The sequence below is a fragment of the Elaeis guineensis genome, chromosome 1 (assembly GCF_000442705.2).
Source record: "Elaeis guineensis isolate ETL-2024a chromosome 1, EG11, whole genome shotgun sequence".
In the NCBI taxonomy this organism is placed as follows: Eukaryota; Viridiplantae; Streptophyta; class Magnoliopsida; order Arecales; family Arecaceae; genus Elaeis; species Elaeis guineensis.
The window spans coordinates 108,160,192-108,178,991 of record NC_025993.2 but is presented as its reverse complement, the minus strand read 5'-3'; the positions used below and the strand labels follow the sequence as shown (position 1 = coordinate 108,178,991).

At 35.8% G+C, this 18,800-nt stretch overlaps 2 protein-coding genes across 4 annotated transcripts; one reads left to right on the top strand and one right to left on the bottom strand.

The window, feature by feature from the left end:
- The first annotated feature begins 1,551 nt into the window (after positions 1-1,551).
- Positions 1,552-2,133, top strand: LOC105038403 (uncharacterized). The gene has a single exon (XM_010914208.4). It carries the CDS (start codon positions 1,586-1,588, stop codon positions 2,027-2,029), a length of 444 nt encoding a protein of 147 aa, XP_010912510.1. The 5' UTR covers positions 1,552-1,585; the 3' UTR covers positions 2,030-2,133.
- A 2,326-nt stretch (positions 2,134-4,459) lies between these two features.
- On the bottom strand, positions 4,460-18,349 carry LOC105038402 (O-fucosyltransferase 9). Of its 3 annotated transcripts, none has more exons than XM_010914206.4 (10): positions 17,589-18,345; positions 14,343-14,415; positions 14,083-14,150; positions 13,109-13,197; positions 12,178-12,375; positions 8,058-8,262; positions 7,807-7,974; positions 6,635-6,802; positions 6,068-6,258; positions 4,460-4,839 (listed from the first exon to the last, which is right to left on the bottom strand). In XM_010914206.4, the coding sequence occupies exons 1-10, from the start codon at positions 17,943-17,945 to the stop codon at positions 4,704-4,706; spliced, it is 1,653 nt and encodes a 550-aa protein (XP_010912508.1). In that variant the 5' UTR covers positions 17,946-18,345; the 3' UTR covers positions 4,460-4,703. The 3 variants fall into 3 exon arrangements, with proteins under 3 accessions (XP_010912508.1, XP_019703570.1, XP_029118395.1); XM_019848011.3 differs by having other exon boundaries at positions 17,549-17,688; XM_029262562.2 differs by lacking the exon at positions 4,460-4,839 and having other exon boundaries at positions 6,122-6,270; positions 17,589-18,349.
- Between the last annotated feature and the right edge of the window lie 451 nt (positions 18,350-18,800).

The following is an 18,800-nucleotide window of genomic DNA, read 5'->3' as shown; positions in this document are numbered from 1 at the left end:
TATATAATATTACTTCTTTGTTACAGTATATAAAATATAATATTATTATACAGCAAAGTACTTTATATGGTAATAAAATATATTAAAATATAATCTTATTATATATTTAAAAATATTTATTATGTTAAACAAATTATTATTAGTGATAAAACATAACAGGTTTAAAATGTAAATATAGATATCATGATAATATTTTATTTACCACAACATAATAATCAAAGTTTCTTTTCTTGATAAATATAACATCAGACCAGTAATAATGTTGTATTATCATATTATTGATTGTTACATTACTATTTTTCAAATATTACAATACAAAACTATACTTTTATAATATTTTTTGTATAATACTAAGAGAATAATAAAATTCATCTTAGCAATATTATACATATTTATAAATTTCATATTATATAATTGACAATATAGAATTAAAAATCGAGGACATAATCCAAAATAAGTATTAAAAATTGGCACAAAGGATAGGTAAGATTATTCCATGATAGACATGGAATAGTAAAGTTCCAAGGAATAATTATAAAATGGTTTGACGGAGCATAATCTATCTCAGATCTTGACCAATTTGAAAGTAGTGTTCAGCCGACAGAAAACCTCGTTCTAGATCCCATGTTTTATGCTCGTGTCAAGCACTATCATTGGCATTACACTCGAGACAAAACGAATCAGGACACAAGGCTTTGCGGACTTGCGGCTAAGGAAGGCATAGCCGATTCACACGTTAAGATAAGATATGAAATAAAATAACGGCCATAACTCCCGGCCTCTGTCGGTTATGTTAAACCAACGGCCATCACAACATCGCACGCTTTGGTGGTCCTCTCCGTCCCTGCCTTGTTGCGGCTGTTATCTAGCCACCATTCACTGTTGCTTCAGATTTTCCCACAAACCAAAAAATAATTTTATATATAAAATATTCATACTAATTAAATAATAATATTTTATCATGCCGACAGTGCTATATTTTCTGTCGTATTCCAAAAATATAATTTTATTCTAAATTTTAGACCAAAAAAGTAATGATTATTTTTCTTCATGTGACCTCCGAGGATGCAATTAACCAAACATTATGCCCATATGTTTTAGATGGATGATCTTCACAATTTATATTAAAAAAATAAGATCAATTTTATATAAAAATGATGAAAATAAAAAATTAATAAAATTCAATATATTTTCAAATTTATTTTTATCTATTTCAAATATAATATAAATATCTTTTAAACAACTTCTGTAAATTACATCAATATTGATCTCTAAATTAAATATTTATACATAAGATTTATCACGTTACAAAATCATCATCCATAAGATTATATATATATATTTTGCAGTATTTGAGATGGTATTACTGTAATTATTGTGATTAAAATGTTAAAGGAAACCACTAAAAGTATGCAATACTTAACCTAAAAACATTCTTTACTCAAAAAATTAACCTAAAAACCTAACATAAATATATAATATAATACATATAAAATAGGATAAGACAAAAGCAGGAATATAAATGAGGGGAGAGTGAGCGGTTGGTGGAAGGAGTGGTGGCGGGTGGGGGTGGGAAGAGCATGGAATGGGAAAAGGGGAAAGGAGTTTCAAAGGCGGATCCTTTGCTATGGACGGAGGCTGGCGGTGGCTCTCCGGAATCGTGTCCATCTCCGTCGGCGGCGGCGGCGGCGGTGGCGGAGGGCGAGGCCGGAGGGTCCGGCTGGCGCTGGCCCTGATCTGCTGCTCTCCAGTCCTCCTCCCCCTGATCTGCCTCTCCCTCCCCGTCCTCTGCATCGCCGCTTTCTGCCTCCGGCTCCGCCAGTGGAGGAGGCCGGCCGAGCTAGGCGAGGACGTCGCCGCCGGCTTCTTGGAACGGTGCGAGGAGGGGGAGGAGGCGCAGGCGGCGGCGACGGCTGCGGCTGCGGCGGCGATCGAAGGACGGCTGCTGCACCGGTACCTTGAGGACCAGCTGGGGCTCGTCAGGGCCGTGTGGGACTGCGACGACGGCGGCGACTTAGCGGGCTTGTAGGAACATTGTAAAAATTCGATCTTTTTTTTTTTTTCTTTAGTTCGATTTTAGGGTTTTAATTCATAAGGAAATTTTGATCTTTTTTGACCCTAATCTCTCTGTTCTTCCGCTTTCTCTCTCACTCCATGGATTGGAAGTTCGTTTTTGATAATAATTAGTAAATTGGGTAGAGAAGGAGATAAGCGTCGGATTCGGACAAGAATTATGTAAGTCGAAGGCGAATACGATGGGAATTAGTCGTTGAATTCTTATTCCCCCGAATTATTTGACCGCCGGGTGGATTGGCTTCGATCGAATAATGCAGGATTCCTCTGGGCTGGATGGCTCTGTTGCGAATCCCCCTTCCACGCCGCGAGAAAGGTAATTTTCTTTTTTTTAATCTTTAGTGCCTCAAGATTCACGCACAAGGAAAAGAGATGGTGCATCGAGATTTGGTGAATGTCGCCGTTGGTGGCTTGGGTGCAATTCCGTCATTTTCAGGATTGCGATGCCCGGTGTTAAGTTATATGGTTTATATATTTTCTGAATGTTTTTTAACAAAATAGTTATTATTAACTTTTATCTTGACCGAGTAGTTCTTCAAATGATTCTTAATCGATCTAGAATGATTCACTCATTCATAAATTATACATAAATTTGATAATTCATTCACTGGTTTAATTTTTTTTATATATTATAAATTAAGGATACCACACATAAGTATTGTTTCTATCACTTATTATTTTTATATTCTATATAGTTATTTTGAAATAAATAAATTAAAAATACTTTCTAATCTTCTATATAGTCCTGATGTAGAAATCTCTATGTCTATTATCCATTTTTTCACTCATCTTGTTTATTGCTGTCAATTTAATTAGTATGAACAGGCGGAACTTCTAACATTAAAAGAGAGAGATAAAAAATAAAAAAATTTTAAAAAAAATCAGCTTCACACAATGGGGTTATCTATTTTTGTACATATGATTTAGCAATGTCTAGGTTGCTGGCAGTTGGAAGGCTTTTATCTTTTTAAGTCTTTATGCCATTCTGCATTAGTACCATCTATGTCAGATAAAAAATATGGATGAAAAAAATTTTATTAAAAAAAAAATTATCATCATTATTAATTGAATTCAGAACAACATGATGTACTCTTCCGTAATATCTAGACTATTCTTACATAGTGAAGCACTCTGAAGATTGAATCGAAAATTGAATCTAAAGATTAGATAACGTATATCCATCAGTATTATTGGACCTTCTGTATCTTAACTTTATGGACTGCTCTTATATTAAAATGATCTGACTGTCCGTTTGTATAAAAAAAACAAAAAAATCAAAGATCAAGATCCTGAGTAGAGCATCTACAGAGACCCGCAAACAACGGCACTTTTGCCAGGTCTGTTATAGCAGTTTGGCGTTGGGAAGCAACCTTTGGATGATAGAAACAATTGCATTCGTGTCAACGTACGTTACAAGGCACCATAAAATGATTTGCGTGGAGTAATTGCAAACAACCTGCTGCTTCCAACTCTCTGAATATTAGTAAGAATCTGAAGTGCCACATCTCAGAATTGTCTTTTGATGAAAATTTTAATATCATGTGCTACTCTCAGCCGTGAAAAACCATGTCAATGGTGGTATGAATGATTCAAACAGGAAATTTCAAAATATATTCAGTAAGGCCAAAATGGCACATGAACCTTAAAATAAGCCTATTGTCATGACAAACAAGGTCCATAAATAATGTCCTTTTATTTCCAGTTTAGCAGTTAAGGCAAGACATCTCAGATCTCAACCCAGAAAGGGGGAAGACTCAGGTCTAATCAACTTGCTATGCACAACACATAGAATGACAGATAAAATAAACGACTTGATGGTGTAAACAAGAAATCTGAAATTTTAAGCTCAAGCATCAACAAGAACATCTTGACCCGCAATAGCTCCAAAGTGAACGCAATAGAGAAGCCTCTCGCTGCACAGTTTGATAAGCTCCATGCAGTGGATAAAAGTTGAAAAGACTCGAGAAACGAGTAGTAGATAAAAATTCCATGGTAAGTAAAGCATGACTTGCCCGCATGGTCTTATCGCATCAAAGTATTTCCAGTTGGAATTGAAATAGTAGAATGCAGGGCTAAAATAAGTAACCATAAGAAAGCTGTGCACTGATTAACCAAAGTTTTTTGACTGATGGTTTATATGAACATGGAGTTGATATGATCATTCATGGAAGAAAATTCCACATAACAGCAATGTCAATAGTTTCCGGGTACTTGGTTCTCATCACTTCTTTGTGGACCACAGTTGGCAGATCAAGCAGCAAAAATCATTCATGTTTTACGCTACTACAAGGAAAGCTTGCTATCAGTCCACCAGAATAAATTAAGCAATATGAAATTGGAATAGACTATCGGTTCTTCATAAGAAATCATGTAGGAGCAGATAAGCTAAAGAGGTTAATATTTCAAAAATCTTATAATAATCTGTTTTTGTTACATATACAATGAATACATGTATCAAATTACATCAGGCATGAGCAATTGGTATACAAACTACAAAATCATGATCTCTCTCACTGACCTAACAAGAATTGAACGAATTTCCAGTACAATGGAATGATTGTTAATGCAAGATTACTTACATGTATCCACATATAATTTACCAATGACTTTAGTGTATGCCATCTACAAACTTATGCTTCTGATTGTGGGCACATGCAGTCAGGCATGGGAAAAGTGTACAGAGATGCATCAGATTTCCTCAATCCAACACCCTTCAAGTCACTGTAATGAAGCACTTCCTGCATGTTATGCTTGAACCTATCCCATCTGCAGTCAAGATCATGATGAGATTGTAAGATTGCTCAATCTCGCATTTTTGGAGCATGAAGAAATTGTAGTGGATTCAAATAGAACAAAACCTGGTATTCTCTTTTTGTCCTCATACTACATTTTATACTCTCTCATTGGAAACTAACTAAAATCCTTCAAAAGACTAAAGAGTCGATTTGAGCATACCACTAAAAAGCAAGATCCATGACCAATTCATAATTTTATATCAAGAAAATAATCAGGAAAAAGTGTATACATTTCAAAATAATATGGACAATTGTGCCACTAGGAATTCAAGCATGCAAAAAGGAAACAATACCCTAGTTCCCTTGGAATACTTAGCTTGATCTTTCCAGTCAACAATCAGATGTACTTCAAAGTTTAAAAAGTAGTTTGTTGCCGCCAAAACCTGACCTGACAGAGTTTGTAAGCTGGAAGGATGATGGTTGGTCTACTTGGAGTGGGAGTCTGATGTACCAACAAAAGAGATGATTTGCCAATAACTGATCCGGTAGGGACCCTCCAATGCGTAAGTTAGGTAGAGGTTTGGTGGAAAAGCTGAGAGACAAGCTACAAAATTAGGTGAGATAAGATGCATACCTGGATCCTGGCCCTGTTTATACAGAGATGCGGGCATGGTTCTTTGACTAGTGGACCCAGGTATGCATCTTATCTCACCTAATCTCATAGCTTGTGTCTCTGCTCGTATTTTCTGCTCTTCGGATCTTCTTTCCTCTGCTTTGTTCCGCCAAGGCTCTGCAAGACTTAGAAATCAGAGGATCCTCCACTGGATCAGTTCCAGCAACCTCCAATTGTCTCTTTGTTCGCATGCCAGGCTCCAACTCAGAGAAGACCAACTGTCGTCCTTTAGCTCGCCAATTCCATTAGATCAGGTTTTGGAGGCAATATAATTGACCGCAACAACATTCAAATCAAGTGATGATACAATATTGATTACAAATACTTTCTTAGTTTGACTTCTAATTATTTTATGACAATGGTTATGACTAACATTACTAGAATGGGTATCATCTTTTATGTATTGCAAATTCCAACCCTAGCAAAGACTAGGGGTAGGCACAACAACCATAATTCTTACCATTCAGTGTTTCTCAAAGCAGCATTTTTTTTCCTAATATCTCTTCAATTTAAGGAAAAGATAGGGAAAAAATGAATATATATATATATATATATAAAGGCCAAGACATGGTTCAAGAGAAATGACCTTATGTTTGGGTTGTCAAAAGATAACACTAATCTCCTCTTGTCAGGTTTTATCGTCTTTGAATGTCCTTCGTAAAGATACCGCCTGTGCCCCATCATAAAGTGGGGAAAGTTACCCCCTTGAGTTGTCACGAATACTTCACTGTTAGCACACATGGTGTAATCCAGTGCTGCCAAACGAGATGAGTGACCCTACAAAAACATCTAAATAGCAGATAACCAACCAACCCATCAATCATAAAACAAGCCGTAAAAATACCAGCATGATGTCTTTCTATGAACACTGGGTATCATGACCAGAAGTTTTCTTGTGAAATCAAGATACGCCTGCCTCGATGGAGTGGCAGTGGAGCACAAAAATATAACATCCCTCACCTTTAATAATAATGATAACAATCATGATAACAAGATATACTTAAAAATGATTGTGATTCATTCTTTTTCTGGAGAAATAACTAGACTGTAATTAAAACAGAATAAAATTTAAAACTGCAGCAGCGTAAAGTTTGAAAGTTCACATTTTCTCCAGGATTTGGTTGCAACAATCAAGCATTACAAATATTATTACCTTAAATGGTGCCAGTTCATCAGTGGAGGCTAGAGTATCCTTTGTCTCTAAATGTGGGAATAACTGATGGAGAGGAGCCATAAATTTTTCTGCATTATAAATTTGACCAGAAGCAACATAAACTGATGTATTATTGTCAAATCCCATGCCTCGAAGCATCATCCCAACCTACAAAATCAATTATCTGATTAAAGAAGTGAACAAAGAATAATTCATATCATAAGAAAAATTGTGGAATCTCATGGCTATTGAATAATCAAAATAAATTCAAAAAGTTCACTACCATGCAAACTGCAGTTTATGATGCATACAGCAATAATAGAATTTTAGCTGCTGACATATGGTAAAAGAAGCAATACATAATTATGAAAAAAGCATATTCAGAAATAGATGAAACACAATCCAAGGTTCAGGCACCATAGTTGAAATAATAGACCTTGGACAACAACTCAAACAGGGAAAGGCTATCAAAATAGAACATAAGCAATACTGGTAATAAGGATCTACCATCCCTCTTTTTTCAAAACAGATCTGACCTAGTGCCTACATTGCTACTTTCCACCAGCATTTAACTCGAAATTGTGATATATGGTCAGGTAGAGTTTGACCATGTTTCCACATAGATTTCTAGAGAATTGTTCAGATAAGTAAACTTCTATCGCCCTAACTTGCCTATGAGCATCAAACCACTTCTTTCCACGGTGCATTTATTCAATTATGAATTATAACTCGATTTTTCATTTGTCGCTGAAAAGGAATTTTGTTGTAAACTTCATATTCTCAAATTATCAGAACAGTGCATCAGAATTTTATAGCTAGAAAACCCTTCAGTACCAAAAGAGTAAATGATACCTCTGTAGGGGTGATAAAGAAAAGTGCTGGATATCAACTGATATACACCTTAATCAGATGTTAGAAATACATTACAGAAAGATAATTTGGATTCATATTCAAGCAACATCATGTCATTAAGAGTCCTCGTTTACACATAAAAACAATAATTCTTACCTGAAATCTGACCAACAATATGCCATATTACCAATATGATAACAAAATCTTATTTCAGTTTTCTAAGTTAATAATCACATATGAAAAACTTAAAATATCAAAATCACAGCCTGAATTCATTTGAAAAAAAAATCAACAAAACAAGTTGGAGTGGAGTGACGAACCTCTAATGGGGTTAAAGGGCATCTTCCATTCATTCGATTGGCCTCCGGGTTTATCTTTCGACCATGTCTCCTAAACTTCCCCCTCCAACTCCTTTCACGAGCAACATCCATTTCATGTTTCTCTTCCTTGCCACCATCATAAGTACAGCATGAAAAGGCTACCATATCCTAACATACAAACAGACAGGCAAGTTTATTATGATGAAAGTATATGAGATTTTTAAGTCACCAATCAGAGACTGAGGTAATACCGCTTCGAACCGAAGATGCACTGAAACATATTTCCCACCACTCATGGAGCTATTTTTCACCATCCGATCAACCATATTTTCAGCAAGAAGCCTTATAGGTTGAGAAAACCGTAATGCTTCGTAATTGGTCAAACATCTCAGCCCTTGGATATTGGATGGAACTGAGTGAGCCAATCTATTAGAGAATGGTGCTATACGAACAGCCCTGCACCAATGAATTCAAGAACTGAATGGAAATTCATGAAATGAAGATATAAAACTTTGTAACATCTATAAACAGAAGGAAGCAGCAAACAGCCTTCAAAACAAACAGTTTGTATTCAAAAAGGGACTGACAAAGGAAACATAATAACTGTTTACATCCAATGATGATTATTATAAAACAAGTGCCCAATACTTGTTAAAAACTCAAAAGGTATAGCAGCACCAATTCTTCTACATAATAAATTAGCCATCGAACTAAACCAAGATTCAATTCAGGGAAATGCTCTATATACATACATAAAATTAGATCTTATGTGGTTATTTATCACCTAAAAGAAATTATCACTTCGAGATGATTACAAGTCCACAATATTGCAGTTTTTTTATCAAATACAAGTTGAATGAGAGTGATGCCAGAATGAGCTGTTAGGACGTATTTCTTTTCATTTACGTCATTCTTTCAGTGATTTAACATCAGCGTCATAGCATTTTGGCCTTCAAGAGGTAGTGACATCGTAGGAGCTTATGAACATCAATCCATATTCTGCCGTCTGGGCACAGATGTTTTTGGTTATGATCATGATGGAGGGGTTTCAGGAAAATGAACCAAGGTACCAATTAACACATGAAAGCAAGAACTACAGAATCCATCAGTTTTAATATATGATCACTGTTACAGACAAGGACTCGGCCCATCACGTGAGGTATTGTCCGTTTTGGCCCATGTGCCTTACGGTTTTGTCCTTTAAAAGGCGCCTCACGTGGGAAGGATTTTTTCTTCTTTATAAGCGCAAGTCCCCCTTGACTCACAACCAAACCGATGTGGGACTATTGGTGTCCTCCACATTATTAGAACCACAACAGAGCCCCTCAGTCAAGGGAAACTCCAATGTGTACAATCCGAGGAGCCCCACAATCAATCGAGGCGGACCTCAGCTTCAGAGAACCAAGGCGGACCTAGACCCCTACCTGACGCGCCATTGTTGCAGACAAGGGCTCGACCCGTCACGTGAGGTATTGTTCGCTCTGGCCCATGGACCTCACGGTTTTGCCCTTTAAAAGGCGCCTCACGTAGGAAGGATTTTTTTCCTCCTTATAAGCGCAAGTCCCCCTTGACTCACAACCGATATGGAACTATTGGTGCCCTCCACATTATTAGAACCACAACAATCACCATTAAATGTCTCTTCCGATCCCTGTTCACATTGAGCCAAGTTAAGCCAATTTATATGTAATATTGATCAGTTTTTTCCATTTTTCTTTTAATTAGATCCCCCTTCGAAACTCCTATTCTAGTTTTCAGGCCAACTTGCCATCAGATGCCATATAGGACAAAGCTTCAAGTAAAGCAACACAATGGAAGTACCAAAAATTATCCAAAAAATTACCACCAGGCAACAGGAATAGGATGCATTGCAAAACCAAACAGAAGACATATTTGGTTAATACATGAAACTTGTTGTAATCACCTTTTTCAAAGCATATTTATATATGCATACATAAATATTAATACAAGAATAACAAAAGCATCTTGTTTTATTTATGAAAAAAACGAATGCTGATGGAATTTTTTTATTTTCAATGAAATGTACGTCTTAAATCAAGAAAAAAAAACTCATTCAACAAGAATTATAGTTTTTGACATCCCAAGACATTTTTTGTTTTGTTAGAAGCTTTTTTAGTCAATACCATTCAAAGGTACACCAAACTGACCCAAAACTAACAGAGTATCGAGTCGGTTCAAGGGTTCAGCTCCGTAAAAGGCTCAAACAACTGGGAACCCCTCTGAACCATGAGAATCCGGGCTTCTCTAATTTCCTTCTTTCCATCCTTCTTTCCCTTTTCCTTCTTTAGTCCCTTCCTTTCTCTTCTCCCTTCTTTTCTTTTATTCTTTTCCTTCTTTCTTTCCTTTCTTTATTTTTCTTCTCCTTTCCTTCCTTTCTTCCTTTCTTCCTTTCTATCCATTTTCATCTTCTTCCCTTTCTTTCTTTCCTTTTATTCTTTTTCCTTCCTTTGTTTCTTTCCTTCCCTTCTTTCCTTCATTTCTTTCTATAGTTTTCTTCTTCCCTTTAAAATTTATTTTCTTCTCTTCTTCTTTCCTTCTTTTCTTTTTTCTTTTTTGTCTGTCCTTCCTTTCTTTATTCCTTCTTCTTTCCTTCTTTTCTATCCTTTTTCTTCTTCTTCCCCACATGGATCAGAAGTTTATACATGGAATAAAATGACCTAATATTCATAGACAAGGGCTCGTTCCATGCTTGACTTTCGAGCTCGTGTAGTAAGGCCTCGCCCTACTTCAATAAGGGCTGTTTCACTCCACTCTTAAACGAGCGTTAGAGCAAATTGAGCGAGCAAGCAAAGCCTAATATAATTCAAGAAAGGTAGCATTAACAAACATTAGTTATACATGGTATCACTACATGTTCCACTCTTTCAAAAGTATTTGTAGTAGCAGAAACAACTTCCGGCATGACACCTTCATGTAACTCTTAATTCCAAATTTACAATCAACTATCCTCCATTTACTCTTAAATCTAGTAGTATCTGTCCCTACTTGCCTCTATGTAAACGTCTATAAGGTCTTAATAATATTTAGGCACAGATGAGTATATGTAATTTATTTTCTTATATGGAGAATTCATTCTCAAGGAGTCTATTATTGAATAGCCTTGAGAGAGAATAGACAGGAAAATAAATCTTAATAACAATTTAATATAACTTATTTCATAATGCTAGATACAAAATTCAGGATCAATATAGAACCACTCAATATGATTATAAGAAATTATCCATGAACAAATGTTCCTGAATAGATAAATGTTTTCATACTATAGATTGAGCAAAAGACTGAACAAACAGTGTTATTATGTAAATGGGTACTTTGAACAGTAACCGGGGCTTAGTTGGTATTTTAAAAGTGCACTACACTTTTAAACATCCACAAACCTTAAAATAATCTTAAAAAATAAAAAGATGTTGTATCATTACCAAACCGATGCTTATTTGCATACCAAGTGTCCTTATGGTATGGTATGGTATCAGACTGTATCGGTATGGAATGCAATACTGAAACTACAGATCTTGCCATTCAAACAATATATATTCTGTCTCAAATGATATCTAGTAATCAATATTTTTTATAACTTGAAGATGCATGGTTTAAACTGAAAAATATCCAAACAACTTGATTAATAATCAGAATGTGATGGAACCATGGGGCGAATCTTGTCGCAACAATAAAGTTGCTTCATTGTGACTTGAGTGTCATAGGTTGGAAACAGAATCTTTCTTTTCGTACGCAAGGGTGAGGTTGCATACATTTGACGCTCCCACTCCCAAACTCAAAAGAAGTATCGGCTCAAAAAACAAGGCATTGAAATGCCATTTCACAAAACCAATGGCCTTAGGCATTTTTAAGTCTATTCCTTGGACTATTTGTACTGAAAAAACAAGGTTACAGTTTTCAGGTGCAGAATTTAAACAATTGCTATAAAATAAAGGAAATATCATTCCATTGCTTCATCAAAGATGTAAGCCACCCAAAAGAAAAATACTTCAGACTAAAAGGGCTTTAGGTGCATCACCCCATGCTAGCATTATAAGACTTTTACAGTATTTTACTTGATCACATCGCATTCAGTTTTTAAATGCAAATCTTCAGATAGATTTAGTTTTTGGTTCAATTCTTGTTTCTAGTTTGCCAGTCTTGATTGTTTTAGTAATATTATTCACCCCCTTTGCATCCATAACATGTCATAAACCACCCAGTGGATTCCAACACTTGGAAGGAAAATGAGATTACACAATCAATGAAAAATGACGATCACAGAGATGTCCAATCCTGACGTAAACAAAACCAGACAAAGATCCTAAAAATATGCTACATGTGCAAACTAGAGGGAGTAGAGAGCATACATACCCCAATTCTCGTAATTTGGGAAGGACCTTCTGCAGATAATAGGTTTTCGATGATAAGGCCTTAGTTCTCATGTTTATGATCTTGCTGATATTGTAATCAAAACGCTTCAGTATATCTTCTGGTAGTTGTTTGACCACTCTTACATCATTCTTGAGTGTCTCGATGAAGTACTCTTCATCAAAGATTTCCCCAAACTTGCTGAAGGAATCCAAACAAAAAAAAATTGTTATTCTTCCAAACATCTTGCAGCTAAAACAAAGAACTGCATATAAATACAAGTCAAAAATCATTGATAATTATATTTGTTTAACACTAAAATGCATTAGCAGCTCAATTAAAACTACAAGCAACAATGAAATTTCAAGATTGGAACTTCAAAATATAGAGGTATCAATCAAAACTTTTGCACAGATCAAAGCAGCAATCACTACATCCTGTATAACATCACAACTTGTCAAAGAAGGTGAAATATGTATAGACACATGTAACAAAGAATCCATCAACGAGCAGGGAAATGCAAGTGACCAATAACTTCAAAATTTCAAAAGAAAATTAAAGGAATTAGACAATTAGCAAGCCTCCCAATTATCATTGTACAATACAAAGAATCATGCTGCTCAGGCATGTACCATGTTATAAATAATAGTAATTAACAATTATAGAAGCACCTCTAAGAAATTATAAAAGGAAACGTAAAACATCCTAAAAGCTAAGGTGAATAGATATGGAGACATTGCAAAGAAAACAAAATATAACAAAACTAGGAAGTAACGTGTAGATAAGATAGAAGGGGGGAGGGGGTGTCAAAACAACTCCTAATAGAAAACATACTAGAAAGAAGGAAAAGAAAAGATTGTTGGAACCAGCCATATTAAATGCAGCAAGAGATGAATCAACTATAAAGAAGATGCAGACTGAATTACATAATAACCTGGAATCACGCCAAACACTGTTCAAATGAAAAATTGGGATCACAAGTGTTGCATTCAGTAAACCTGCCACAGCAACTGCATCACCTATCTGTCCCAAAGAATAAGCTGATGACAAATAATGTGAAATAAAAAAGCATGATAAAGAAAGCTTTATATCACAGAAAAGAGAAATGTTTAACTGATATCCAAAGGAACACAACGTGACGAAGGTTAGGACATAGATGTGAGTAAGATGTGTGTTTGAGCACATTTGATTGTGTGTGTGTGCTTGTGTGTGTGTGTGTGTGTGTGTGTGTGTGTGAGAGAGAGAGAGAGAGAGAGAGAAGGAGAGAAGAAAACTTCAAATGAAAGCAGCAAATATTAGCAAGATAGGATCTCCCCAACATCCCTCAAGGCCAAAATGCAGCAGTTTTAAGTTGTTATTGTCATAAGTTAGCTGTCATGATTTTGTTGGAAGCAATGCATGTGTTCTCTATGGTGAGCCAAGATATGATGCTAATGAAATTGAATTACAACAGAAGGGAAATTCTACTGAAACATAACTAAGGACACAACTGATGACCTGAGCCAACCAGCAGTTGCCACATCACAGACAGAAATAATCCCACTGAAATCAACTCTGCAGACTGTGATATGTTGGCTACGGCTTGATAGTAGGCATCTATAGGGTTTTGTCACAAGTTAACAGACTATGTTTCAGGAGTATTTTTTGTCGCATAATGTTATATATACTACTTGGTAATCGAAAACCTCTTGCAAAAGAATAAATAGTCCAGGTGAATAGAGACATAGTACTCTGTCTCTGAAAGGGTGTTACTCTTTGGGGGTCTAAAGCTTGCTAAAGAAAACAAATATAACATAGACATATCTTTTCACAGTATCACCTATTAGTACTTTTTTTAAAAAAATGCCCACTAGTTATTAGTAATTTCTAAAAAAAAGTGGCAACTGATTTCTTCATACTGAAGCTTACCGAAAGACGTTGCTGATTTAGCCCACCGTTTGCTTCAATTATGAGGAAGCCATTTGAAGGCGGCAATTCTGAGAATGGTAGGCAAACTCAGCTTCTCAACATTAAATTAAATAAGAATGTCATATGTGGAAAATAAATGTTGATACTTAATGCTTATCAATAAAATAAATACAATTGTTCTTAAAAATTTCTCCTAAGAACTGCATCATGTGCTAAATCTCTAGGACACACAATACAAACAAAAAAATTGAAATTCAAACCTGCATGAGATAACCTCTTGTTGACACATGGCTTCCATCTCTGGCTTGCTTTTTGATGCCATGCTGTCATCAACTGCACATATTCGTACAACAGGCTTTCAATTATATGACATCAAAATGACAGCGAGGACATGAAAGGACAAACTAGAAAACCCTATGACAAACAAATGAGGAAAAAAAAAGAAAGAAAAAGCTGTCTGAAAAACTAAACAGCACATATAGACAGATTGCCATTGAGACAACTGGAGTAATTGATAAAATTAATCACAATCATGTTCAAAATTTGCATGCCTAAATAGAATAATAAAATTTATTCCATGAAAGACATAACTAAAAGAATACAGCACACATTATACATCTGTATCAAGTCCAAGGACATATTCACTATCATGTTTAATAATCCTACTATAGCACAATCACTTTAAAGATTGTAAAAATTCCACCGAAAGGAAGGTCCAGAAACATTCAGTTTAAGATTACATCCTTAAGGCAAATCCTCTAAAAATTCACAATATCAGCATGATATCATAAAACTGGAAGGTGGCAAGAAACTACATCTAAAACAATGACAATCAAAAGCTCTGTTATTAGAGCCACTTAAATTCAGACCATGACAAGAAGACTCTTGCCTTGGAGAAAGGTGCTGAAAGAAATATGTGAAGAGGCAGCCTTGCTATAAATAGTAGTGTTTCACAAGCAAAGAAGGGGACAACCAATACATTTTCCTGCTCCAAATGATCCATGGTGTCTGCATGGTGAATGATGGGAATAACAACTTGATCCTAAACCTAAGAACATAGAAAATTTAATCCAGATTCTTTCTGCAAATTATATCAAAGGACTATTTACACATTGTGGTCCAAAAATTGTGAGAACCAAGAAAAAAAGAACTGATTCCCATGATTGTGATTCATAACATTGGAGATTGTATTTGATGGCCGAGATCCTACAAAACCATGATGGAACATTTAATACAAGTACTAATTCACTTAGATTAACAAACAAGAGAAGTCAGAAGTACGCGTTAAAAAAGGGGTTACTCAAAGTTTTCAGATCTTCATTTGGAGAGGGAAAAAAAAACATCAGTGAAAGTAGTTAGATATTGATAATAGCTTTTTAACATAATCATATTTTCTGCTATCTGCTAGACTCTCATTTAGTAAATTACTACATCAAATGTACTCATGACATAAGCAACTTAGTCATAATCAGTCAAGAAGAAAATCTATAAATTGTCCTTTTAAAGAGGCAGATATCTCCCTTTATAGAAAATCTCATAAAAATAGAGTTTAAACTATATAGATCAAGGTACATCATAGCATACCGAATTGGATGGTATGGGTCGCTCTGTATCAGTTCGGTACCAATATGCATTTTGGGGGGCGTTTGATACTCGCTACGACGAATTGGCCCTCGTATCGAGCATACTGATAGAGTAATAGGGTGGCACCAATACGGGGCCTGGTTCAAGATGGCATACCTTGATATAGATGTTATCCTATGATTAAAATTTTATAGTTGAGCATGATAAATTGAGGCACACAAGAGACAGGATATTCAAGATTGTGAATCTTTACATGCATATCGCTCAAAAACTTTAGAAAGGCATTAAAGACTTATGTTTCAATAGCATTGCTCCATACATCAAATGAACTATCTTAACACCTTAACATAAGTCTCCCCAAGCAATAAAGAGCTATCATAAGTTATCTACTTCCTCTGCACATTATGGTTGAAGAAGAAATTGTTGAAATGGGTTCTTTTCTAGCACTAGTCATAATCATTGCTTGATTGCTAATTAACTTCATGGGATGACTCACAAATTTAATTCTAGAATAATTAAAACAATTTTGTAAACTTCCTTCTCTTACAAAGTGAGAATAATTGCACTTTATCCATTTGTATGGTGACCAACCAAGCTAGTTTTTTCCACCATATTTCATACATAAGTACTAGCCATTCATCATGATGTTATGCCTTTGTTCATTCTTGTGAAAGCCTCTCCTGCTACTGTTAACAACTAAAAAGAAAAAGAAGAAATTTTCCAAAACCTAAATATCTTTTTTTCTTCATAAACCTAAAACACTGTGTTTAACAATTTCGAAGTGTTCCATCTTTCCAAGGTCTTATAGTCTTTCATGAGTGTCAGCATTTCAAGGGTGAGCTTCTTGTCAGGTAATCATGTTAAGAAAATTTTTGAAAGTAATTAGGCAACCCCCACAGGCAAGGATTAAAATATTGAATACCATCTAGAAGGCTTGTGTAGCATGCATACTGTATCAAGCACCATTCTAGCATTATTTCACTGTAGCAAGAGTATAAGTAGGATGATCTCCTTTGTTTTCTATTTATATACATGTTCAGCAAAATTTTGGCAGAGAGGCCAAAGGAAAACTTAATAATGGGCTTCGACCAAAGAGGATCAGAGCTGGTGTCTCACCTTCAGTAATCAATAAGTTGTAGGGAATTTCATCTTCCATAGAGTGTGTGGTGATCGAGCAGCTTGAGATTTCCTCGGAGTTCAGTTGAGGTAGAATTAATGGAGAATGTTGCAAAGACGTAAGTTTGTTGGCATAATTACTTATCAGGTATCTCAGTCTTTACCTTGTTTCGGATAACTCGAGGAATACTGCTCAAGACCTTGTTAACAAAAGATTTAATGGAGATCGGCTGATTGGAAACATAAGCTTTTTATCTTCTAATGGTAGATTAACCTCTATAAAGTTACCTCACTCCAGCAATCAGTCATGCTTCTCCCTCTGTATACATTTCAATTTTGTGGGTCAGAAGAAATGATCATTAGTTTTCTGTTTGGTAAAACCTAGATTTTTTCCCCCCTTTTAGGCCGTTAGCAACTTATGAATTTTTTCCACAATTTTTTCCTTTTTACAAAAGAAAAAGTGAAATACAGTTTCTATGAAACTGTTTCAGAAAGAAAAAGCAATGTCACAAAAGCCTCTAGAATGGATTGTCAACACGACCGAACAACTAAAACCAAAAATCTCATTTTTTATTATCAACATCGCACAAAATACTACGATATGAAGTTATAAACACATTTTTTGAAAAAAAAAAAAAATTACTAGACCGTAGGAATCTAACTACTAGATGCGTATTTCCAACGGAAAGAAAAAAATATACTGAAGCAGACAAGAACAAACAAAACATCTTGTTATCTACATTGCTAAAAACAAGATAAGAATTACCAAGAAAGCAGAATGGGAAAGAAAGGTCTTCCCCTCCTACCGCAATAGAGTGGTTGACATCGGCCTGCATGAAGGGCCACAACCTCTCGAACACCCGGGGGCTCCTGTACACCGCCCCCGGCGGCGGACGCCGGTGGAGCACCGCCACCCTGACCCTCACCGGCACGGAATCAAGATTCCATCTCCCCAGGAAGACCGGCATGGCCGACACGTAAAGAAGCGGTGCCAGCAGCAGGAACCCCCTCCTCCGGAGCAGCGTGGCCAGCACCGCGTAGAGCAGACGCTCCACCCCCGACTTCGGCCGCGGCGCCCACCACCCCTTCCCACCGCCCGACCGCCCCATCCTCGGCGACGGCGGCCGGCTCCCGTTCGTCCTCTTGCCGTGCATCGTCACCATCGCAGGCCTCAGATCTCGCGAAAGGTCGCTCCTTCGTGATCATTTCAAGGCCATGGGAGAAAGAGGGGGGAAGGGGGGAGGAATTAAAGAAGGAATTAATGGCGGAGAACGAGACTCGAGGCGCGGAAGAAGTATATGGATTTGGATTTTAGAAAGCTTTATTCGTTGCTTTCTTCCCTTCGAACAGGAAAAGGACGTTGGGAGAACGAGAGAAACGAAGGGAGTGGCCAAAAAAAGAAAGAAGGAAAAAGGTCTTGGGCCGCGTTTGATGGATTATTGTATGGTTCTCTGGTATAAAGATTTTGATAAGCACATCCACCTGGATCAAGATTTAAGGATTCAGAAATTAAATTTAAAAATTTAAAACTTAAATTAAAAAAATAACTTGGAAAGATGATTTTCGATAAAGAAATCGAGCTGAGTCTCCGAGATGATTGATATGGAAACCAAGCTAGATCATGATGTGAGAATTCTAAAATTTATAAATATGAATTCTAATTGATTTATAGTATATTTCCATGTCACGATCATGCTCATAGAAAATATTGTTTTGATTTTCTTGCCAAATTTACTATGATCGAGTTTCCATATAATTTTCTTATCACAGTTGTCATGATCTAAGTCTCCATAAAAACTATTCTCCTACCAAATTTTCTTCTCTTCTTTTATATATATATATATATATATATATATATATATATATATATATATATATATATATTAAAGTAAAAAATTTTGTATTGATAGACCTTTTATATATATATATATATATATATATATATATATATATACACACACACATACATACATATATATATATATATATATATATATATATATATATATATATATATA

Bases quoted from the DNA above. Each gene is read 5' to 3' on its own strand.
- LOC105038402 (XM_010914206.4), bottom strand. From the start codon at position 17,945: ATGGTGACGATGCACGGCAAGAGGACGAACGGGAGCCGGCCGCCGTCG. The intron at 12,376-13,108 runs GTTATTATGTAA...GGATTCCTTCAG, and splicing joins AGTGTTTGGCGTGATTCCAG to CAAGTTTGGGGAAATCTTTG. The intron at 7,975-8,057 runs GTATTACCTCAG...TTTGTATGTTAG, and splicing joins TGCATCTTCGGTTCGAAGCG to GATATGGTAGCCTTTTCATG.
- LOC105038403 (XM_010914208.4), top strand. From the start codon at position 1,586: ATGGGAAAAGGGGAAAGGAGTTTCAAAGGCGGATCCTTTGCTATGGAC.